The 25,697-nt window shown below is 46.9% G+C and overlaps 1 protein-coding gene across 18 annotated transcripts in view; it reads left to right on the forward strand.

Moving 5' to 3' along the window:
- Window positions 1-25,697, forward strand: part of SOX6 (SRY-box transcription factor 6) — a 288,239-nt gene that overhangs the window by 115,810 nt on the left and 146,732 nt on the right. For all 18 annotated transcript variants that reach the window (XM_044271016.1, XM_044271012.1, XM_044271009.1 and 15 more), the window contains one exon: window positions 5,082-5,292. In XM_044271016.1, coding sequence (XP_044126951.1) covers window positions 5,082-5,292 — 211 coding nt within the window. The remainder of the gene's footprint in view (window positions 1-5,081; window positions 5,293-25,697) is intronic.

Here is a 25,697-nt window from a genome sequence, read left to right on the forward strand (position 1 = left end):
AGCAGGAGTCCTGGACCATATCACCCAGATTTCACAATTTGTCTCACTTTTATCACTTTTACTAATAATTCCGCACTTTACACTGAGAATACGAATCACAGTCTTAATATTCGGCAAATTACCATTTTTGCGCACGGTGCCAGTTTTATGCGGCGCCAAAAAACCTGTGTAGTCTGAGTTTACCCCAGCTATAGTCTGGCGTAATTCTCCAAAAATACGCATACATTTTGGTGCACAGGATGATGTGTTTAGGCCACTCCCCCTTTCTCATGAAGCCACTCCCCCTTCTTGTAAAGCCATCATGTCAGGCAATACATAAAAAAACGTATAAACGTGTATAAAAGTATAAAACTGGAGTATTTTCAGTAGTAAATCTTCCCCATTGTGTCGCTGGTCTTGTCGTGTGGAGCCGGCGGTTACGCGGGAAGGGCGGTGCAGCTGGGGTCGCTTCTATCGCACTGGCTCTGTCTCGTTAAGCATTCACACTCCAGATAGTGAGGTCATACGATGAGTTCATCTTCTCCGGATCTTTCATATTAATCATCGTCCCTCAGACAGCGGTGGCTGATGACAAGATGGAGGCCTGATTAATGGAGGTGCAGCGGCCGCCCCCTGTCCATCACTCTCCGCCACCCTCACCCCAGACAGAATGTTTCATCCTCAGGTCTCATCCTGTCTGACAACACCGAGTAAAGCACAACGCAGGCCGCCCGTCACTTATCGGTGTCAGCAAATGGGCTGCAGAATTATCCATCACAACGGGTCACCTCCAAAAAGGATGGATATTAGATGGATAGATAGATAGGAGATAGATAGATAGGAGATAGATAGGAGATAGATAGGAGATAGATAGATTTGATTTGATAGAAGATAGATATGGCATAGATAGATAGATAGAAGATAGATAGATAAATAGGAGATAGATAGGAGATAGATAGGAGATAGATAGATATTGGAAAGATGGATATGAGATAGATAGATAGATAGCACAGTCTGCTCTCCCTGGGCATGTACCTCTGTCAGTGCCACCTGGATTTGATGAGCGTGCTGTGGGCGCTCAGTTTCTCTCATATCTATCTATCTTTATTCTTTCTATCCATCTATCATCTATCCGTCCTGGGCCCTTGCACTGTTATGGGTGAGTCCTGGCTGCTGTGTCCATGTCTTTCCTAGGGGGGCCTGTGTTTCCAGGGGCCCGCAGCCTCTCCTATGGAGAAGTATGTCCTGGATTACTGTGCGACCCCTTTTTGTCTTACGGCTCATTAACCCTTCCTGCCCCAGGATGAGAAATGCACTGTCTGCTTTCACTTTTATAGGCAGGGGGCGCTCTGCACACCTCTCTGTGAGGGCTGCTATCTTCCTGTTGTGTAAGGCCGTCTGCTTTGTGGCCTCTGCAGTCCCATTGTAAAGGAAGCTGAATCTTTACGTCAAGAAAAGATCAGTAAGAAAGTATCGGACAGGAGATACGCGTGACCCTAACCTGCCTCTCACAGGGACTACAAGGGACTACAGCAGGACTCAGTCAGGACAGGGTTTGGAAACATGGTTCCCATTCATTGACAGCAAGCAGACATCTTGCAAATGACATGGGATTGAAATACTAAACATTGAGCTTCCATTGGAGTTGGTAATGCAGCGTATTTAAAGTCGCTCCGCCTTTAAAAGTGATCAATCTGCCGATCCTTGCTGGGCCCTGCCCCTCCGGTTGACCCCTCCCACTTTCCACAACACTTTGGAAAGGAGGGAAAAAAAGTTGTACATTTTAGCACAAATATGGAGTTGGTCACTTTGCCACTGTTTAACAGTGAAGTACTGGCGCAGACCCCGGGATTAGTTCTCCGCTCACCGCCGGCCCCCCGTTACACACTGCAGCCGATCGTGTCACAGGGACGTCAGGCGCTGCCCAGACTGTTGCCATCCTGTTCTCTCAGATAACGGTCTTGGGTCGGCGCCAGGATCTTCTTCTATTTTGTCATATGAAAAAAAAAAATATATCATACTCCTCAATGATGCCGATCGGTGCATGCATTACTGGACACGTGTGAAGGTATCGATACAAGTCTGACTATAAGGCCTCTTTCATACGAGCGTGATGGATTAGGTCCGGATGCGTTCAGGGATGCGCACCATTTTGCAAGCAAGTTCAGTCAGGTTTGTCTGCGGGTGAAAAAAAACCTCTTGTGTACACAGACCCATTGAAATGACTGGGTCAGGATTCAGTACGGGTGCTATGCGTTCACGTGACGTGAACGCATTGCACCCGCGTGGAAAACTCACTCGTGTGAAAGGGGCCTTATACTGACTGCGTATCACTAATTACAAGACCGCCCCCTGCTGATGACATCACTGATATAATGACATGTGATCAGACATGAGATTCTCACACCTTATACTACAGGTACATCTATTCATCTATTACTGCTGACAACCGGCCTGTACATGCTGTTTGAGGGGTTGTCACAGCCCCGCCCCCTGCTGATATCACTGATGTAATGACATGAGATCCACACACCTTATACTACTATAACATCTATTCATCTATTACTGCTGACAACCTGCCTGTTATTTCCTGTCTGAGAGGTTGTCACAGCCCCGCCCCCTGCTGATGACATCACTGATATAATAACATATGATCAGACATGAGATCCACACACCTTATACTACAGGAACATCTATTCATCTATCACTGCTGACAACCGGCCTGTATATCATGTCTGAGAGGTTTTCACAGCCCCGCCCCCTGCTGATGACATCACTGATATAATGACATGTGATCAGATGTGAGATCCACACCTTATACTACAGGAACATCTATTACTGCTGACAACCTGCCTGTATATTCTGAGAGGTTGTCACAGCCCCGCCCCCTGCTGATGACATCACTGATATAATGACATGTGATCAGACGTGAGATCCACACACCTGATACTACAGGAACATCTATTACTGCTGACAACCTGCCTGTATATCCTGTCTGAGAGGTTGTCTCAGCCCCGCCCCCTTGCTGTGAGCTCTTTCTATTCTGCAGATTGATCACTTTCCTCCTCCAGTGTCAGATAAGTCCGTGGCTACTTACAGCTGGGATTTTAGATGTAATTTGTACAGTGTAATCTCCCCTCTTGTAACTTGTGTTTTTTGTCCCCGGCAATTCCCGAGACGTGGCGCCGACGTTACATGGATGTCGATGGACAAGAATAAACAGCGGCTCTGCCGCATCCTGCCCTTCTCTTCAAACATTTATATTTTGGGATAAAAGCTTTAATAAAAAGGCCACGCTGAATATTCAGCCACAAAAGCTCATTATCATCACTAATAGGAGCGGCTGAGTTCTTGGAGAGAGACGACTATTAGCAGGAAAAGACGCTTTTAATTTGGTCTTTTTTCCGTCTGCCTTCTTAATTGATAGTGTATGTACGTGATCAAAGTTGGCTGATTTGCATAGTGTTCTACATCAAACACTCAAACCTCCTCTGGGGTCCTCAGAAAAAACACTTGCCACAGCAAAACAGCCATAGAAAGGGGGGGACTGTGCTCGGGGGTTGGCAGAGCCCCCAAATCCTGGAACTCCTCGTTGTAGCTTTTTAATGCTGTTGGCACCGCACTTGTCATGTGATGCTTTGCGCCGCGCTCCAAGCAATTGGATTCTTTGTTAAGTCTCAGTATTTTTAAGACTTTGCCAAGTGTCCCCACAAGTGGATGCAAACCCATGGATGGGGATCCAACATGGCGTCCAAAGCCACAGGGTGAGTAGACTGAGACGAACGACACTACAAAACCTGGAAATATTACCCCACAATTATTGACGATGATGGTGTAAAGTTTTATAAATCTGTGGAGACTGTGATTACCATGATCATAATGATTTTGGTAGTGACAATGATGAGAGTGATGATGATGTCATTAATGATAATGGTAGTGATTGTGATGATGGCGACGGGATGCTGACTAGGATGGGAGTTATGATGATGTCATTGAAGATGATGGTAGTGATTGTAATGATAAGCTGATGATGGTGATGCTGACTATGATGAGAGTGATGATTAGGTCATTGAAGATGATGGTAGTGATTGTGATGAGAAGCTGATTATGGTGATGCTGACTATGATGAGTGATGTTGATGTCGTTGAAGATGATAGTAGGAAAGTGATGATAAGTGTGATAAATTTTGATATAAGCAGAAGCATAAGTTGGAGATTGTATTGTGATCTGCATCTTCTGCCTGAGCCCATGATGTCCTCAGCAAATGATCATCATTATTAATGGTCGCACAATGTTGACGGAGAAGCACCGCCGTGTGCAGATCCTGCAGGACATCGATACATCAGTCATTTGGGCGCCAGTCAAATATTGTGTCACAGTATTCACAAAACCACTTGTGAATGCGCCCGAATGACTGATGTATCGATGTCCTGCAGGATCTGCACACGGCGGTGCTTCTCCGTCAACATTGTGCGACCATTAATAATGATGATCATTTGCTGAGGACATCATGGGCTCAGGCAGAAGATGCAGATCACAATACAATCTCCAACTTATGCCTCTGCTTATATCAAAATTAATCAAAATTAACGTTAATGCTACGATAGCTACCACTCCATACCTCGACCAGGCAGTTCACATCCATGTATGCCTTGACTGCTGGAGAATGTCCTGGACATACGGTCAGCAGTGTGAACGACATCCAGAACTGAAGGCCGTAGAAATATATCTCTATGTACCCCAGAAATCGATATAAATGTGCCCCTCTGTGCGCTGTATACTCTGATACAGTATATATTCACTGACCAAGCTGAGAGAAAGGTCAAGAAACCAAAAAGAGCAATATGAGTTGCTGTAAATGCAGTCTTCAGCACTGGGTGAATGTAGGTCATTGCTTCCTCTGCAATGCCCCGCCCCTGAGGAGCCCTTTACAGGATGCCGGATGTGCATAGGCCATGATGTTCCCCTCACACTCCCAGGGTCATTTTGGAGAGGTCTCCTTGTGAACTCTTGTAGCCTCTTTGATGTTCTCCTTTAGGTCAATTGTTCTTTTTAGTCTTTTTTGTGCCTTTATCCCCTGACGCTGATTCTTTCTTCTACAGGACCTGGACAGCAATAAATTACGTTCCCTCTATTCCTTCCGAACTACGTCTACCTCACCACACAAGCCTGACGAAGGCGCTCGCGACCGCAGCGATCTTATGAGCAGTGTTAACTTTGGGACTCCAGAACGACGCAAAGGAAGCCTGGCCGATGTGGTGGACACGCTGAAACAAAAGAAACTGGAAGAGATGACGAAGTCGGAGCAGGAGGGTGAGTGCGGCTTGTTGTTCTGAAGGTTTCCATAGCCGGGAGAAACGAGTGGGATATGGAGAGGCTGAGAAGTGCTTAATTGGCAATAGATGGGAAAGATTTCTCGGCGCGTTACTATGGTGACGGCTGTTGGAAATGCGCGGTGAATGATATCTGTTCCATTGGCATGGCTTGACTTTCCATCCTGGGGCACATAATTGGAGAGTCGGGTTATCTGAGCGCACACTTGACCTCATGAATTGAGATGTTTGTTTGTGAATTTTGTCTTTCATCCTTCTCGTTGGCCGTGTTGATGGCCTAAAATGCGTTGCTGATCCATACCACGTCGGACCAGCTGTACAATAGCAAACACAGTTAACCCTTGTCAAGCGCTTCATCATGAGCTGATGATCAGATAACAGCAGCTGGATTAACATGTTGGACATTGGCACCGCACACTACCTTGGCACTTGGGCCGCGCCTGTGCTGCATGAATAGTATTGTGTGCGTTCAGCAATTTTCTGATACAAAAAGAAAAAAAGTAGTGGCAATAAAGGGCGACCCTGACCGGATGCCGCCTGTCAGGACGGATTGTAAGTCGACAGTTAAGGGCTCCGATTGGCGCGTTTCAGTCTTATGTTACGTTCACATTGTAGTCTCTCCGTTCACTTAAGGTTTATTATGTTGTTAAATCAAGTTTCTTGATTGGACAGGGACGAAGAATTCTTCACATTGCCATACAGAGCGTGGCCGTCTCACAATGTCCAGTGAGTCTCCGTAATTTCTGCATTACATCAAACAGATGCAGTCTGGGGCTTTATAATAAGGAAATCATTTTATAGACTCTGACCGATAATATCCTGGCAGGGAACCTGCAGCAATTCTTCTATAGCAGAGCGTTGCTGGGGTTTTGGTTTTGTTAGAGGCCACCATGGCGTCAGTGTAACATCGCTGTGTGTCTGTGGAGTTGTGAGGCTCCTTTGTAGAGCACTTTCTATGTTCGGGAGATTCAGCACAGAATGTCTGACCACACAATTGAGAGTATTATAGGGGCGCGCTCTACTTCATGCTATAACCAGTATTTGGTGTGGTGAGTAGTACATGAAGTACACTGCCATAGTAGATGCTGGAGGTAGTGGAAGAGCAGAAGGTAGGGGCAGACACTGGAGTCGGGGTGGACCGTGGTAGATGTGGTGAGTACTTCTCGCTGGACAGATAGATAAGTGACAGTGGTGGTTGAGCGGAGGCAGCAGTAAAGTAGTTCAGTAGTAAATCGGGTAGGTAGTTTTAGATTAGACGAATATCAGTACACAGTAATAGGCAGGGTAGAGATTGATAGTTAATGCAGTGGTAGACCGATCCTGCAGTGGTAGATGGAGAAGGTAATTTCAAGACATGAATGGTAGTTGTAAATTGAGAATGTGGTCATGCGTAAATATGGTAGTGGTACTTGAGTAGGTATGGTAGTGGTAGACATGTCCTATATAGGCTGACGAAGAACGTTGTTGTAGACATGGATGTTAAGTAGTACACATGGATGGTAGTGGTGGACATGTCCTGCAGTTTAGCTGGATCAGGTTATGGTAGAGATGGATGTTATATAGTAGAAAGGGACAGTGGTTGTTGTAAGTGGAGAAGTATTTTTGTAGACATGTATTGTAGTGGAAGGTGGAGAAGGTGGTTGTAAACATGGAGGGTAGTGGTAGGCGGACAAGGTTGTTGTAGACATAGACTGTAGTCTTAGACGGAGAAGGTTGTTGTAGACATGGACGGTAATGGTAGACGGAGAAGGTTGTTGTAGACATGGACGGTAATGGTAGACGGAGAAGGTTGTTGTAGACATGAACGGTAATGGTAGACGGAGAAGGTTGTTGTAGACATGAACGGTAATGGTAGACGGAGAAGGTTGTTTGTCCTGTAGTGTTAGGCTACTTTCACAGCAGCGTTTTTACTGGATCCGGCAGGGTTTAGCAAAAACACTTCCGTTACTGATAATACAACCGTCCGCATCCATTATAAACATGTCTGTTTAAACGTTGTATTTGCCAAGATGGATCCGTCATAAACTCAATTTAAAGTCAAAGGAGGACGGATCCATTTTTTATTGTGGCAGATTGTGTCAGAGAAAACTGATCCGTCTTGCTCCGCATCCCAGGACAGAAAGCAAACTGCAGCATGTTGCGGATTGCTCGCCGGTATGGGAACGCAACTTTAAACGGAACAGAATGCATTTTGGAGCATGCCATTTTGTACAGTTCAGTTTTGTCCCCCATGACAATGAATGGGGACAAAACTGAAGCGTAATTTTCTTTTCCGGTATTGAGCCCCTATGACCGGAAAACTAAAACGCTAGTGTGAAAGAAGCCTTAGATGGAGAAGGTTGTAGACATAAACAGTAGTGGACGGCAGAGAAAGTTGTTGTAGACATGGACAGTAATGGTAGACAGAGAAGGTTGTTGTAGACATGGATGGTAGTGGTAGATGGGGGAGGCTGTTTTAGGGATGGACAGTATTGGTAGATGGAGAAGGTTGTTGTAGAGATGGTCGGTAGTCATAGACAGAGAAGGTTGTTGGATGTCGTGTGTGTGGGTCTTCTGGCGTCTCAGCAGTGAGCAGGGCAGTGCAGTCTCAAGGCATAGTTGGCACCTAGATGGCAGGCACTCTCATGTGTTGTCCAGCCTGGGCTCAAGGTTCACCTCAATTACATTTTTATTGCAGAGTTAGGCTACTTTCACACTAGCGTTTTGGCTTCCGTTTCTGAGATCCGTTCAGGGCTCTCACAAGCGGTCCAAAACGGATCAGTTTTGCCTAATGCATTCTGAATGCATCAGTTTGCCTCTGATCAGTCTCCATTCCGCTCTGGAGGCTGCCTGCAGCGTTTTGCTGTCCGCTTAACAAAACTGAGCCAAACGGATCCGTCCTGACACACAATGCAAGTCAATGGGGATGTTTTCTCTGACACAATCTGACACAATAGAAAACAGATCCATCCCCCATTGACTTTCAATGGAGTTCATGACGGATCCGTCTTGGCTATGTTACAGATAATACAAACGGATCCGTTCATGACGGATGCATGCGGTTGTATTATTGTAACAGATCCGTTTTTGCAGATCCATGACGGATCCGCCCAAAACGCGAGTGTGAAAGTAGCCTTAAGCGCTCTTCTTCCCATAGAAATCTCTCTGTTTGCACTGGGGTGTTGTGGAAGCTTTGAGAGAAAATGTTGTGGTGCAAAGTAAAAGTGCTTTTGAGCAGCAAAGATATTTAACCCTCATATTGACAGAAAGCAGGAAGGTCCCTGAGGTTGTAGGAATAAACCGGCTAATGAGAACTCGAATTTAGGATCTGCAATTGAGAAGGTCAACAGGTTTGTGCCTGGGAGAATTTGCCGCAGCTGCTGAAATCTGGTTGTTGCAGTGGTTTAAGTGGTCAAGTGCTGCTCGTATTGCGGGGCCGTCTGTTAGTAGGAGGCAGAGAGGTGTCCCGGCATAATGTGCAGCTGTTTAATAAGAAAGCCTCCGCCGCTCTAATTCCCCACACATCGGCTCCGCATCCTTCTGACGAGTATCTCGAGCCGCCCGCACTCCAATAAATAATGGATCTATCACACAGATAACAGATTGACATCATTACTGGGAATTAAAAGCTCATTTCCATCTCTGAGCATCCACCAGCACCAATGAAAAAGGGGAGGAAAGTGTAATCCCCGAATAAAGCCATATTTACCTCAACTTGGGATGATCTACATGCGCACCGCTAATGCAGTGTTATTGGGAGACTGCCCGCTAATCCGGCGCTGGTATTAACCATGATATTCATCACTACGCTCCCTTCTCTGCCTGGTGTCCCCCTTAAAGTGACATTGGAGGAGGTTTTAATTGTCATGGAGAGCATTGCTGGGTCATTCATGACTGAATCTCCAAACTGAAGGGTGAAATGCTGACGTCTCCTTGTGCAAATGATAGGTTGAGGTCTCAGCGGACGCGGGCACTTATCGTATGTGTCGGGTGGGTCACAGGCACTTGTACCATTGTGCACCCTCCAGCAGAAGCACCAGAGATTTCTGCCGTTCCTTTAGGAGCATCTGCGCGAAACGTATTTTACTGCAGAAAACCGGCAGGACAATCCCCGAGTAACCCCCGTGGCATATTTTGTGGCATTGTGAAGGGTGAAATCGGCCGGGTATACAGAAAATTATCACGTCAATTTAAAATCCGCACCACGTGTGTTTCTTATGCGGTGTGTAGATTTCAGGGAGTCTGCTGGATTATCGGATACTCCAGATTATTAGACGATCATAATAAAGTCTATAAACCTCCCTGCTGTAAGAGCAGCACCACAGGATACAGTCACCACAGAACCCGCCGCTGTCACTTTAACAATCGGGGCATTTCGTCATGGCTCCTCTGGTTGCGGTCTGGTGATAGTTCACATTGGGCCGCTTCTGCAGCAATTCATGTGACGGGGACGGAGCAAGGAATTCATGGTATCGCCAGGTCACATGACTGTAGCTTTAGAGGTTAGAGATGCCCCTGGAAGACATTATGGAGGATGAAATTGTGTAATAAATGAGTGAACAATGACAATGCAGCCGCAAGCTCGGCTCTGCTGCATCAGAGTGTGTGGATCCTGTCTGTGTTGTCAGTGACAGGAGACACTCTCCTTTCTTCTTTGAACCCGTCCTCCCTTTAAAGAGCGATCAGAATCCGCAGATAAGAGTCTCTTTGATGAATCTGATCGATAACATTTCCTCCTGACATTTCTGAGATCTGAACCTGTTCCTTCTCCCTCGTGCGGTGGACACAGAGCAGAAAGGTCGCTGCGCCAGTAAATGATATTTAGACGCGTCTTGTTTGGTCAGAAACAATAACTCAAACATTAAAAAGATAAAATGGCGCCATCTGCCTGCGACGCGTGAGCTACGAAATCGGCCACAGGCGAGAGCGCAGAACAAACGAGACAGCGGTGAGAGTGTCAGGCTGCGCTCTCTGTGGACTTCTCGCTGACAGTTGTATCAGTCTTCCATGAAGCGACTTCTGTGCCAAGTAGCTGCCAGCCCCGCGCTCGTCTCATGTCTAATTGTGTGGGTCTAGCAGAGGCGATGCCAGTGCAAGTTCATGGAACAGTTGGCATTAAAAGCTGGAGCAACGTGTCATCTGGCACCGCAAGCGCAATGTATCATAAACCCCTTAAGTGCTGGGGCACAAGATACAAGATAATACGGGCAGCAGAGAAGAACGGAGGACGCCGGCGGACCTGGCTCACCACTGAGCGGCACATGAGAGACCAGAAGATACCGCTGCGGAAGATTCATCAAGATGTCCCGCCCAGTACGGTGAAACGGGATGTCATTCCGGGGGAGTTTATTAAGAGCGACCCCTCATATGCCAGAGGCGCCACATTTCTGAAGCGGTGCGGGCCTCTTAATAGATTTGGCGTATCTTCTGCCATTCCGTGCTCCAGAAAAGGAAATCGGCACCACTTGTGAGCGGGCGAAGGCGCTATAAATTATGCCAGTTTCCGGCCTAAGGCTCCATTCAAACGTCCGCAAATGGGTCCGTATCCGTTCCGCAATTTAGCGAAACGGGTGCAGACCCATTAATTCTCTATGGGGACGGAATGGATGTGGAGAGCACACTATGTGGAGCGCGCCCCCGATCTCTGCTCCGGAAAAAAATAGAACATGTCCTATTCTTGTCTGCAATTGCGGACAAGAATAAGCATTTCTATGGGGGTGCCGGACGGATGTATTGCGAATTCGCAATGCTCTGCGGACGTGTGAATGGACCCTTAGTCATTATAAATCTGTCCGGATGTGGGAGGCCCCGCCCCTCACACTAAACCACACCCACTTGTTTGAAACGTGACGAGAGCTGTGGAATATTTTAAAAAAGTCACTTAAATTTGCAGTTTTTGTGCAACTTCTGTTTTTGCTCCAATTCCTTAACATTGTAAAGATCTCTGCTTGCTGTCAGTCAATAATATCAGTGCATGTATTAGTTGGGATTCCAGGTTGTTTAGTTCACATAGGATTTTCTAGTCTGGATGCTATTGTAGCAAACTTGAAGGTAATACAGGAAAGTCTCCCATTCACTGACTGTAAGCAGAGATCTTGAAAATGATGAGCCATTGACACTGAATGTCTATTAGAGAGTTTTCACAATGGAGGAGAATTCCTTAATAGTTCTATTCTGTTTTTTGGGCGAGACACTGTGTCCGCTCGGTGGTGGTCACCCAGCTTTCCTGGAATCCGGAGCGGCCGATCCAGCTCGTTATGGGGGTCTATCGCCAAAGCTGCAGGTTCCAGATGAATCACATTGTTGTTGCCATAGAGACCGCAATCACTGATTTGAGGGCTTCTGATTGGTTGCAGCGTCTGCAGCTGGGCCTCGTTCCCATATTAATCCCACTTCTCAGAGCCCCACAGTAAGGAAACGGTTAAGTCCCTGTGTTCTCCCAGAGAGGGTGGAAATTTCGAGGGTCATGTGCGGGAGAATTGTCCAGGAGGCGGAGGTTTCCCTAGTGCTATATGGCCGGACTTCTTGCGCTGTCCCCGCTGTTCGCCAACAGGGTCTGAAAGTGCCTTAAGTGCTTTTGACCGCGGTAATTAATGAAAATGGACTGGCAGCACAGAGGGCACTGCATTAGGCCGAGTGGTAGCCTCACCTGTAAAAGCGCCATTAGACCGGTGCGGCTGGAAGGTAAGCGCGCGTCCGCCGCTTATTTGCTGAACATAGCAAGTCTATTATTTCCTGCGAAGCCTCCAGGAGCGGGGCACAAATGTCAGCGCCAAAGTGACATGTTTAATGCATAAGAGAAAAGCCCCACGAAGGGCCTGATAGACGCCACGCTGTTAACCCTTGATGTCACAGACGTTACAGCCATTGACATCATCATCCGATCAACTCCTCGTCCGTAATAAATGGCGGCAACGTCCCACACGTGAATTGCCCCTATCACCATGGTTACGCATTTGATTGGATCTGGTCGTTATATGAGTAATTTATCAATTATCAGCTTTTCTATGGACCGCTTATCGACCTGTGACGTCACCGACGCTTATTATCACCACCCATGGTCCAGCTCCTGGCTCCCTCCCCTCAGTCTACGTGCAGCATTGTCTTCTCTTCCTCGCCATACTTGTGGCTTATAATCCTACAGTGTAAAGCATGAAGGACAGAACAGCTGCCTGAGCCTCTGATGAAAGAAGAAGGGGGGTCTCAGACTACCTCAGACTCCAGTGAACAGTGCTTCTGAGCTGGAGTCACTGGTCAGAGCTATCCTCGATGGCCGCCGATTTTGGTTGTGAGGTTGTGGAATAAAGGGTTTCTGCCATTTCGTACATGACACAGCGGCGGTTGTGGTCTCGTTGGGTCTGGCCGGTGTTTTGTAGGATCACTTATTGAGTTGGAGTTTGCAGTTTCTTCCTCCTCCTGAAGCTCTTACGTGTCCTGGGTGTCCCCAGAGGATGAAGCTCTGATATGTCACAGCTCATTCCTGGCCCCGCGTCTCAGGCTCTGCTGATCCATATTTTAGTTGTCAGATTGTGAATCCCCATAAGCCTCCCGCCCTGGCCGCACATCACTCGCCTCTCGTCACTAGATCCTCCACTAATAGCATCCAGGTCGCCGTGCCCAGTCTTCATTTACACAACCTGCTTGTCTGGGACGAGAAGCGCAGCCCCCACTGAGCCAGACCAGAGCCAAATGGTAAAGCAGCGGCCGCAGCGTGCTGCTTGTGTCTGAATAGGTAATGTGGAAGCATCACCCCAAACAGACAGGAGCTGGAACGGCTTGTTGGATCGCACCATCAAAAGGCGCCCTCTGCTCCTTGCCAATCAAGCCTCATGCCGTCCGGTGGGCACACATTAGGCGCATCTCTTCCGAGCCGCTCTTGTCGGGCATCTGGCCAGTGACTGACACTTTCTAGTAAAAGCCTTTCGGGGTAATAAATAATGGATGCACTGCTTATTCTTCGGGTCTGCAATGAACTAATCCTTTATAGTTCTATAGTGTCCTCCTCCGGCCACAGTGTTCGGGGGCAGTCACAGGTTGTGGGGTCCCCTCTGTTGGTTTTTAGGTTTCACACTTTGCATTGTACACTTTGGATCCCGAGAAGGTGAAGGTAAAACTTTAATGTGGGGAGAACGTGTGAACCTGGCATAGCCTGAGATTGCCGACACCGCTGATCGAGAAGCTACCCCCACCTGTGCCCATGATTCCGCTCCTTGGTGAAATCCAGTGGCTCTGCAACATTGCTGCAGCCATATTGTCTCCGTATACAGATTTGTGGTGGGGTCTATAAGAATGTGTGATGCAGCGGGTTATTTATCCGGACTCATTGGCGGCTGAGCGGTGGGGATAGGTTTACTAACCTTTCCGGTGACTGCGCAGTTTTTATGTGTTCACCATCCATTTTTCCATCATTTACATGGTGAGTTGATTGTTCCAAGTGGTCATTACTGCTCACATTTCACCCATAATTGTTCTGTAGAAATGGTGAACCTGGGAGGTCGGTGATTTGTGTCTAAATGGATTCGGCTCTGCCGACGAGGACACAAGCAAAATGAGCCATAACTCAGAAGTCGTCACTCAAAGCCGCAGAACAAGAAGCCAAGAAAGTGCCCGGCTATTGATCTGCGCACAGGTTAATGAAATACATCACACCCAGGCACACACAGTCTTCTGAGAGAGCGCACGAGAAAGAGAGAATGAAAGACAGAAATAGAGAGAGAGCATGAAAGACAAATAGAGAGCAAAAAGTGAGAGCAAGAAAGAGAGAAAAGAAATAGAGAGCACAAGTGAACGAGAGCGAGAAAGAGAGCAACAGAGAAATAGAGAGCAAGAAAGAGCGAAATAGAGTGCAAGACTGAAGAGCAGAAAGAAAAAGAGAAATGGCAAGAAAAAGAAATCGAGAGAGAATGAAAGAGAAATAAAGCAAAAAAGAGATGGAGAAATAGGGAAAAAGGGAAATGGAGAGCAAGAAAGAGAGAAAAAGACAATGAAAGAGAAACATAACAAAACAAGAGAGAGTGAAAGAGAAATAGAGAGCTAGACAGAGAGTGAGTCAGAGAAATACAGAGAGCACAAGAGCAAGAAAAAGTTGGAGAAATAGAGAGCAGAAGAACAAGAAAGAGACAGCACAAGAGCAAGAAAGAGAGCGAGAAATAGAGAGCACAAGAGCAAAGAGAGTGAAAGAAATACAATGAAAGAGCACAAGAGCAAGAAAGAGAAGAGTGAAAGAAATAGAGAGCAAGAGAATAGTGAGTGAAAGAAATGGAGAAAAAGAGAGCGCTAGAGCAAAAAGAGTGAGAGAAATACATCAGAGAGTGCAAGAGCAAGAAAGAGAAAAGAGTGAAAGATACAGAGCAAGAAAGAGAGTGAAAGAGAGAAACAGAAGGAGAACACAAAAGCAAGAAAGAGAGAAAACAATAAAAAGAGAAATAGAGAGAAAGAGAGAGTGAAACAAATAGAGAGCAAGAAAGAGAGTGAAAGAGAGAAACAGAAGGAGAACACAAAAGCAAGAAAGAGAGAAAACAATAAAAAGAGAAATAGAGAGAGTGAAACAAATAGAGAGCAAGAAAGGGACAGAGTAAAAGAAATGCAGAGCAAGAAAGAGAGAGTGCAAAAGCAAGAAAGACTGTGAGAGAAATAGAGAGTGGGCAAGAAAGAGGGCAAGCAAAAAGAGTAAAACAAATAGAGAGAGAAAGAGAGGGCCCAAGATTGAAATGGAAAGATAAAGAGAGAAAAATAGAGACAAATAACAAGAATAAGCGAGACAGAGTGCGTGCCAGAGAGAAAAAGAGAGTGATAGAGAGCCACACACATTCCTTCTGGAGAGGGAGATAGAGGAAGAGGGAATAAGACAGAGAGTCCTCTCTCACACGGCCGTGTGCTGTCCGGGCCCATGCTGCGGACCGCAATGCACAGGCACCAACCGTGTGGTAGCCGCATGCGGATCGCTGACCCATTCACTTGAATGGGGTCCACGATCCGTCCGTTCCGCAAAAAGATAGAACAAGTTCTATATTTTTGCAGAACGGAAGCATGGAACGGAACACCACGGAAGCACTCTATAGTGCTTCCGTGTGGGTTACGTTCCGTGCTTCCATTCCGCACCGCATCTCTGGTTTCAAGTGAATGGTTCCGCATCCGTGATGTGGAATGCACACAGCTGGAGACCCGTGTATTGTGGAACCGCCGTATGCGGCCCGCAATACGGCCACAGGAGCACTGTGAGGGAAATACAGAAAGAGACAAAGAGTAAAATTTAGACGGAGAGAGTCGCTGACAATGCTGACAGTCTCCACCTTTTCTCATGTATTTGGCGCCCGCCCTTTGCTGGACACTGCAGATTTTGCCCTGAAGTTTTACGGCCTCGTTGACGTCGTTTTATCATTGTGCGACCATGAAACAAAACGCTTGCATTACTTTCTGGGCAGAATCTCTGTGTCGCCTCCACAGCGAGATCTTGGCCCTGGAACAGAGAGAAGCGGCCAAAACTCTGAGCCAGAGATCATTCCCTGTCGAGTAATCCGGAGCGTACACCGCACCAATGTGGAAAGTTCACCCACCCCCAGCATCCTTTTTAATCACACCTCCTTCCCTATGTGTATTCTGTTCCAGCCTCCAAGGGGTTAAAGGGCTTCCCAGTGCCAGGTCCCCAGACACCATGGCGGATTTCACACTGCCGAGTCTTCTGTATTACCGGGCAGATTCATTGCCATAGCCCTGGAGTTAGGAGAAAAGTGCGCTATATTTCTGACAGTGGGGACGCTGTGTGGTAGGAATCCGCAGAGGCTTTCCTCATGGCCAACACTTTATTCTGTTGGCCGCCAACGTACGGCACAGTCGGGAACCTGGGCTAAGGTCTGATGATGAAGCTTTACATACAGGACTTGGGGCTGATGGTGGCGCCCGGCCGTTCATATAGAGTATAGAAGTGTAAGACTCGGGATCCATAGCGCAACCAGCAGAGATGCCCCCCGCTAGTGATACCCCCGCTGATGAGTGGGTCACCTGCATGTTTAGCATATTCTGACAGATCTGCCACTTCCTACACAGAAAGAGGTGAAATCATTTGTGTCTAGAATATGCAGAACATCGCACCTTCCTGCTCCTTAATGCATGGCACAAAGTGAATGAAATAAAGAGACGCGTTTATTTATAATCAGCCCGGCCTCGTTTTTTACAATTTCGATGCCTTATAATTTACTAAATCTCCATGAGCCGTAATGATGAATTTTGTCGCCATTATTCGCACCTTTTATTAATTTACCCTAGATGAATAAATGAGAATGTTGTGAGTCGCTGATTGGGAAGAGATTTCTGAAAGTGACAGATAGATTATAGGGTGTTTAAGGAGAAAATGCCTCTTTCCGAGGTACCCAGTAATTTCATTCTTGTTTGAAATTATTATAATTTATTATGGCGTGTGGGTCCTAATGAATATCTGCTATTAACTGTGAGATATTGAGACTAAGATTAGCCGGCTGACTCCACTCCCCCTGACTGCAGGCGTATTGCAGGACTCTATTCTCCCTCTTCTGAGGTATATGGCGGGGTCGAGGGGGCCTTAGCTTTACATGGCAGGGTCAATGTGGGGGTTAAGGCCAGTAACTCCGGCACTTACCTTCTCACTTACTGTGACGCATGGAGGAATTGCATAAATAACAACTCCCTAAAATACCTATGTAATAGCAATTCCCTGCCTGCAGCCGACAGGCGCCACTTATAGCAGCTGATATTACAGCTCTGGACACGATAGAACAGGATGTTTACCTGCTTGAAAAGGCAGTTCACCTAAGAGTGCAGGGAAGTCAAATCTCCTGCGTCCCCCCTGCTGTTTTATGGCATCCTGCACCAAGGGATCGAATACAGGCTGCAGTAAACAGTTGTGCCCTGCACTATATATATATATATATATATACTGTGCATATTTACCTTGCATTACCTTATATATATATTTTCCGCACAGCTCTGACCATTAGTCTGACATCTAAGCAACAACAACGATTTACACTACGGATGGTGTAATACTGATGATTGGGAAGCTACCTGTAATATCTCCGTATACCGCGCCCTGACGGGTAGAGCTCAGGGAGGAATTATCTGCCTAAATCTCTGCATTCCAGGCATCTACACTGTATAGATAGCACCGAGAGGAATGTAAATATTTACCCGCGAGTCCTCTATAATGCAAGGGATGATCTGAGATCTGATACCGCGGCCGGATTCCCAGCATTTCACTGACATTTCACTTTCTGGCTGTGAATCTTCTCATATTACTCTGTATATACGGACACTGCACAGTACCACTTATACTGTCCTGTATACTGGGTGTAATCCTCAGTATCTCCTCTTATTCTGTATATATATACACTGCACAGTACCACTTCTCCTGTCCTGTATATATGACACTGCACAGTACCACTTCTCCTGTCCTGTATATATGACACTGCACAGTACCACTTCTCCTGTCCTGTATACATAACACTGCACAGTACCACTTCTCCTGTCCTGTATACATGACACTGCACAGTACCACTTCTCCTGTCCTGTATATATGACACTGCACAGTACCACTTCTCCTGTCCTGTATACATGACACTGCACAGTACCACTTCTCCTGTCCTGTATACATGACACTGCACAGTACCACTTCTCCTGTCCTGTATACATGACACTGCACAGTACCACTTCTCCTGTCCTGTATACATGACACTGCACAGTACCACTTCTCCTGTCCTGTATACATGACACTGCACAGTACCACTTCTCCTGTCCTGTATACATGACACTGCACAGTACCACTTCTCCTGTCCTGTATACATGACACTGCACAGTACCACTTCTCCTGTCCTGTATACATGACACTGCACAGTACCACTTCTCCTGTCCTGTATACATGACACTGCACAGTACCACTTCTCCTGTCCTGTATACATGACACTGCACAGTACCACTTCTCCTGTCCTGTATACATGACACTGCACAGTACCACTTCTCCTGTCCTGCTCGCCTTTTTCTAGTGGATACTGTTCTATCCAGTCTAGACAGTTGTGTTTGAGTAAATTCGCGGCTACACGGCAATATTTGTGTCCAGGCTAGCAGAGTATTCCCATCAAATTTAATGGAATCTGCAGCACTGCTGGATGCCTCGCACCTTGTGCACTTATCCAGTTCATTTCTATGGTATCATCGCTACTCTGCTATCCTGACCGCGACACGTATGACTAGTGTCACTGTATTCATAAACCTTCTGGACTCCAGGCATTTTACTTGCACTGATACATTATAACAAACTGTCAGGACAGGAGAGAGGATTTTGTTGCTGTGATTTGCTGACATAGGGTTGTTCTGGTGAGATAATAGTATAGAAAGTTGTCAGGTGTGTGATGTGGAATAAATGAGGGCAGATCTTCGTATTGGTGTAAATTATTCTCATACTCTGACAACCAGTAGAAATTTTGAAAATGGTCAGGAACATCACAAAGGGGAGTATTTTTCAATGTACTTACACCAGAAAACTGGCGCGTGTCCTGTGAGTGCAGCTTTTATTTTTGGGGGGCTTTTGCATCTTTAGCTCACCACATTTCCAAAAAGTAGTTGGGGAGTGAGTAGTGCTGGGTACACTTACTACAATGTACGCCAGTTGCCCTGCAGGGGTAGATGACGGGTCTGCCACACAGACGCAGTACGGTTTTTATTAAAGAGGACCTTTCACCGATTATGACACTGTGAACTAAGAATACAGACATGGAGAGCGACGCCCGGGGATCTGACTGCACTTACTATTATCCCCTTCGCCGCTCCGTTCTCCTGCTATGCCTTCCGGTATCTCCGGCCACTAAGTTATAGTAGGCGGAGATTTCAGTCACTAAGTTATAGTAGGCGGAGTCTGCCCTTGTTCTGCTCTAGCGCTGGCCAATCGCAGCGCAGAGCTCACAGCCTAGGAGGTTATTTTCTTCCAGGCTGTGAGCTCTGCAATGCGATTGGCCAGCGCTACAGAAGAACAAGGGCAGACTCCGCCTACCATAACTTTGTGACCAGAGATACCGCAGGGCATAGCAGGAGAACGGAGCGGTGCCCGGGGATAATAGTAAGTGCAGTGAGATCCCCGGGCGCCGCTCTACATGTCTGTATTCTTAGTTCACTTTGTAATAATCGGTGAAAGGTCCTCTTTAATGATTGTGGCGAATAGATTGTGAGCGGCGTGTGACGCTCCAGTCCTAGTAAGTGTTCCCCTAGTCTGTCTGGCAAAGCTTCATTTAAAGAAGATGAGATTTTAGCCATTAGTTCTTTGCACTAGGCCTCATGCACACGACCGTTGTTATGGTCCACATCCGAGACACAGTTTTTATGGCTTGGATGCGGAGCTATTCACTTGAATGGGGCCGCAAAACATCGGGACAGCACTGCATTTGCTGTCTGCATCTGTTGCTCCGATCCACAGACCCCAAAAAAATAAAATAAATAGAACATGTCCTATTCTTGTCCGTTTTTCAGACAAGAATAGGCATTATGGCGGGACTTTCCATTCCACAAATACATAACGCTCACGGCTTGTATGTGTTTTGCGGATCTAATGTTTGCGGACCGCAACACACGTTGTGGTGGTGTGCATGAGGCCTTAGTTTGATAAATAAGCTGCTCGACACAAACCCTCCCCCTCCCTCTGCCCCGCGCAGGACTCTTCTTTGGACAGGGTTGCTCTGAAGCTCCCGGATGTTTTTTGAGGGTTTTTGCGCACTTTCTGGCGTGGTCACTAGAGGTGTTCATCTACATGCGGTCCCAGAAGGTAAATTATACGGCGCTATCCCTTCATGGTCATTTATATCGACACCATTAATTACCAAGGGTATAACTTTCTAATTATCCTCGGTGACAGTGACTTCCCTATATAGGGCGGGGCCAGTGGTGGGCGGGGCTTACACAGGTCCAATTGGTTTCTGCTGGATCAGAACAATTTAGAACTCATGGAGTGAAATGTATGTGTCCAGAATCACTTCTATTATTCCTGCCCTTTGTTGTTACTGAATGTTACATTGTTGCTGATGAAATGTTAAAGGGCTTCTGTCACCCCACTAAAGTTTTTTTTTTTTTTTTTGGCTAGTTACATTCGTTATAGTGCGATATATGAGAATATAATGGTGTTACTTACTTTCATGCGGCCGTTTCTTAAGAAAACGAAGTTTTATTATATGCAAATCAGGTCTCTACCAGCAAGTAGGGCGTCTACTTGCTGGTAGCCGCCGCAAAAAACCGCCCCCTCGTCGTGTTGATTGACAGTATTGTCAGTATTTCAAAAATCGTGCGCCTCTGTTCATTCGGCGCAGGCGCTCTGAGATGAGGAGGCTCGTCTCCTCAGAACTCCCTCAGTGCGCCTGCGCCGATGACATCACCGAAAGAGAAGACGTCATCGGCGCAGGCGCACTGAGGGAGTTCTGAGGAGACGAGTCTCCTCATCTCAGAGCGCCTGCGCCGAATGAACAGAGGCGCACGATTTTTGAAATACTGACAGGGCCGGCCGGAGGAGGAGATCACGGCTGGCCCTGTCAATCAACACGACGAGGGGGCGGTTTTTTGCGGCGGCTACCAGCAAGTAGACGCCCTACTTGCTGGTAGAGACCTGATTTGCATATAATAAAACTTCGTTTTCTTAAGAAACGGCCGCATGAAAGTAAGTAACACCATTATATTCTCATATATCGCACTATAACGAATGTAACTAGCCCCAAAAAAAAAAAATCACTTTAGTGGGGTGACAGAAGCCCTTTAACTTGTTGCTAGTGATGTACATTTGATCCTGAGAAGATGTTACATTGTTGCTGAGGGGATGAGATATTGTTACTAATGTGAACATTGTTTCTCAGTAAATGGCGCTTTGCAGTCAGTGAAAAATAAATAAATAAAAATATCACTGAGGGCAACTTCCTAAAATGTAACTTTTAATCAATTTATCATAAAATACATCCAGTAAATCAGGTCCCTACAGGACCAATATAGCCATAGTACAGAAATTAAATCGGAGAGCTGTCACACAAGGACAGCTAGCTACTTTGCTGTCAGTGAACTGTTACATGTTTCTTAATGAAATGTTACATTGTTGCTAAGCATTTCTTTAGGAGCAGATCCTTAGCGGTGACCTTGTGGGCGCGGGGGGCGGGCACAGCTGTACACAGAGTCCATGGGGCAGTCTCGGCACCGCAGGCTCGGACATATGTTGTGCTTTATATCTTTCTTCTGACATTAATCCCTATCACCAGCTGTGCTGCCAGCTGCCAGTTTTTAGCTTGGAGAGTTTGGGTTTGGGGACGAGCTGCGCAGCGCGCTCTGCACTGGAAATTCGTGAGACAGTGGTTCCTGAGAGTCTGCAGAGCATTGCACCATTTACATCAGTCAGATGGTGAAGTTGTGGGGCGCCCTGGATCTCCATACCTGCAGCTGGCTATTACATCTCACTTTGTGCTACTTCTTATACAAGTCATTTTTGCATACCCGGGGCCCAACCTAAGGGTTAGGGGCCACTGGAAGCAGTAGTCTAGCTTTCCATCTTCCAAAGAATGACTGCTGGATGCTGATTGGTGGTTACTGGGGACACATGTGGTCCCTATGACCTTTTGAGGGACCATACCCACAGCTGGTCAGTGTTTTTTTTACGGTAATTTATCCTGTGGTGGCGCTGTGGAGCTGTGGTCTATGAACGGCACTGACTAAGTGATGCAGGCTTTGCCCCCCCCCCCCCACCCCCCACAAGTTATATGACAACGAGTCCTCAGGCTCCCCCCGAAATTCCACCAAAGAACAATTGTACAATAATTCAAGTGATCAACAAGTGTGCGCCATTCTTTCCTGCCTGCATCTGCGGCGTTGTGGCGGGCGCTGAGCGCGGCATCGCCTGATTTGATGACAGTTGCCATAATTAGGAGAATTACCATGTAACTGTTGTCACCTGCTTCCGCCTGGAGAGCGACCGAGAATAGGCCACAAATGAGCACAAAGATCAGCGCCTCCTGTATATATGGGGGGTGCTGCTCTCTGTCTGATCTGATCCTGGTTGCAGTTTGTTACAGTGTTTCAGCGCAGGATATTTTCACATTTGCAGTTAGCATGCAATGTGGTAAAAATCAAATCAATAACTTTCCAATTCAGTAATACGGTGTCCGAGCGGATGTGGACGCCAGATCTCAGCGGGGTTATAACGTTTTACCCCATTCTCTGGATGTAAACAAGACTGCCAATGACAGCAAACAGAGATCTTAATTGCAGGCTATTGCCCATTTCAGGCAATTTTGCTCCCTGTTATCAGCCATTTTAGGCCTCTTTCCCACGAGCGTGACGGATCGGCTCCGCATGTGTTCAGGGAAACTCGCATCATTTTGCAAGCAAGTTGAGTCAGTTTTGTCTGCGATTGCCTTCAGTTGTTAAATTTTTTCCACGCGGGTGCAATGCGTTTTGATGTGTTTTTCACGTGCGTGATAAAAAACGGAAGGTTTACACACAACATCTCTTAGCAACGGTCAGTGAACAACGCTTTGCATCCGCACCTGCTTCCGGACGCAATGCGTTTTTCACTAAAGCCCCATTTACTTCTTTGGGAAAAACGCAGGATATAGAACATGCTGCGTTTTTCACGCAACGCAGAACTGATGAGTGAAAAAAAAAAAAAAACGCTCATGTACACAGCCCCATTGAAATGAATGGGTCAGGATTCAGTGCGGGTGCAATGCGTTCACGTCACACATTGCACCCGCGTGGAAAACTCGCTCGTGTGAAAGGGGCCTTAGGTTGGTTCATCAGTGAGGAGAGTAACTGGAAGTGTACCCCTCCACCCTGACATTACTTCTCCAGTGCTGGGACCCTCGTACTCATGGCAGCTATGGAGACGGTGAAGGTCTGTTCATCAGTGATCTGATATAAAGGTGGATCTAATGCAATGACTGCAATGCAACAGTTGCAGAAATTTTAGGCCTGATGGATTTCGTGTCACAGGACGCATGCAACTTGCGCCGACTTGTGCATATTTTTGGTTGTGTGACACACGTCACTGTGTATTCCCAGCCACATCTACATATATAGATGGGGGATATGTGATTTATAGTGGGAGTCCTCATTCCATATATAAAGGATAATCCCGCAGGCGCACTGCAGCAGAGTCCCCCCATATGGTGTTTGTATTTCTTCCCGTGGAACCTGCTTATTATCTAATATGGAATAGCAGAGCCCAGTGTGTTTCTGGATTATTACGCACAGATGTTCTACCTGGCGCCCAGCGATCCGGAAGAATCCAGCCAGATATCTTCGACTAATAGTGATCCCCATTTACTAAATCCGTCCCGACTATTTATAGGCTCTGGGGTGGCCACGGCGGCGAAGCCGACCGGCAAAATCTACAGGTGACTAATAGAAGTTGCTCAGCAAGTGGAATAATGAATGGTATTAGGTGTCAATTAAATCATGTTTCCCCCGAGGTGCAGGTGCTCCACATTGTACTGACACATTTGAAGTATCTGCGCCACTTCACCCGTGCATACGAACAAGCGCATTTGCATATTAAAAAGCTGCAAATTATTTAACTGAAGCAAAAGTCTTTTAGAGATGATGGAGGTTATTAAAACTGTTGACAAGAAAGAAGGTAATTGCCTGCAAATGAGAGCTGACATTCTGCCGTGCACGGGGAGTGTTGTGTTTGTCGCATTGTGCCGCCGCCGCGCCTGGGTATATAACCTATTACATTGAGATTGCTCCTATGCAATTAAGGCCTTTTTGTCCTCCCTTCAATGCGGCTGTGATTATGACGGATTGGAGAACACTTGGCAGATTGAATGTCTCTTGTTTTTATAACTTCATCACAAATGACAAAACACGTTTTGTGTCCGCCAGCGCTTTTTTTTTTTTTCTCTCCTTTTTCCGTGGGCTTTATGGATTCTGCTATTATCACGTAGTCATTCACCGGAGGACAATGTGTTGGGCGCGGCGCCCGTCCTCTTGACAGGTTCTCGTCATTCACTCTGGTGTCTTGGGGTATCATCCGCAGGAGGGAAGGAGTCAGGGCTCAGCGGGGGCAGAATATTCTCAGTTGGGTGGAGACTTAACACTCCAGTCCCAATCTTATTATCACTAGTGGATTATAATGCGTGGTCCCACCCCAGCAGTGGCGTGTGAGGGACTGACAGGGACACGCTCCATTATCGGACCCACTCTGTGTCATTATAGTCAAGCATCTATGTCAATCTGAACCCCAGGTCTCCATCCTCCAGCCTCCCAGCTGTTGTGTAACTACAACTCTGAATGGTGCATGCTGGGTGTTGTAGTCTCATCACAGGCGAAGTTACTGACACCTGGTCTAAACAAATGGCATCAGTGTGTATGGCCCTTTAAGACTAGTTCCCCTCTGTCCGACTCGTCAGATGTCCTGTGTAAGATGGCGCTCCGTTCCTGTCTTCTCCTAGAGTGTAGATATTACAGATCATGAAGGATATGTCCCCCGCTGAACAGGCCATGATTCTACCGCCTGTCCCCTGGGTGCCCTCCACCCGAACTGTCCAGGAATTATTATGGAGTGTCCGTTTCCATCCTAGGCACTACGCAGGTGGGGAAGTATTTATTGCAGCAGGTTCTTGTACCACATGTTATTCCGCCAGAGATTCCTGTAACTTGTCTTGTTGTTAAGCAGCAGCTAATTGGAGCATTGTGCCGTGATGTGGCGGTAACGGCGTTGCGCTGTATTGCGCAGCGTGTCACCTCAGATCCTGGCCGCTTGTTTGGAGAACATTTTATTTGTGCCATGTTTCACCTAAAGGTCATAATTACTAGAGATGGATTGTACTCCACTCTTCATGGAGCTGAAGACACAAACCTTCAGCAATTATGTGCTGTGTAGAAAGGCGGCGAAGCTGCTTTTACTCCTTCCTCGCCCCGCTGCCTGCAGCCGCCTCCCTGCAGCCTGGCCTTTCCAGCAAAGAGAGAGTTAAGGTGCAAACCTGAGCCAAAACTTCACAGCCCTTTTCAGGCTGGTGCTTTCTGCACCTGCGAGGCAAACAGACCGGACCCGGCACAAAGAGAAAAGCGAGATCAGCGGCGCCTCATAGCCAGCATCTGACTTATTTCCACTGAAGTTGATGGTGAGAATGGTGGTTTACCTCTGACAGAGCAGAAGACGTCTCCTTCAGTCACCACAGATTAATGCCGTAATAGTGCTGCTACGCTGCATCATCCTGAACTACAACTCTCATTGTTCCATCCAGTATAAGTGCGGGCAAATATCAAGTGTAAGAAGAACATGTGGAGGAGGAACGGTCCCTCTCCACCATCACTATTCCCTCAACAGCAGAACAGTTTGCTTTCTGTGGGGATTTCTTTATTTGCACTGACTGTGCAACGGAGATCTCGCCACAGAAACGGCGCTGCGGCAGATCCCAC

The sequence above is a fragment of the Bufo gargarizans genome, chromosome 10 (genome assembly GCF_014858855.1).
Source record: "Bufo gargarizans isolate SCDJY-AF-19 chromosome 10, ASM1485885v1, whole genome shotgun sequence".
Classification (NCBI taxonomy): Eukaryota; Metazoa; Chordata; class Amphibia; order Anura; family Bufonidae; genus Bufo; species Bufo gargarizans.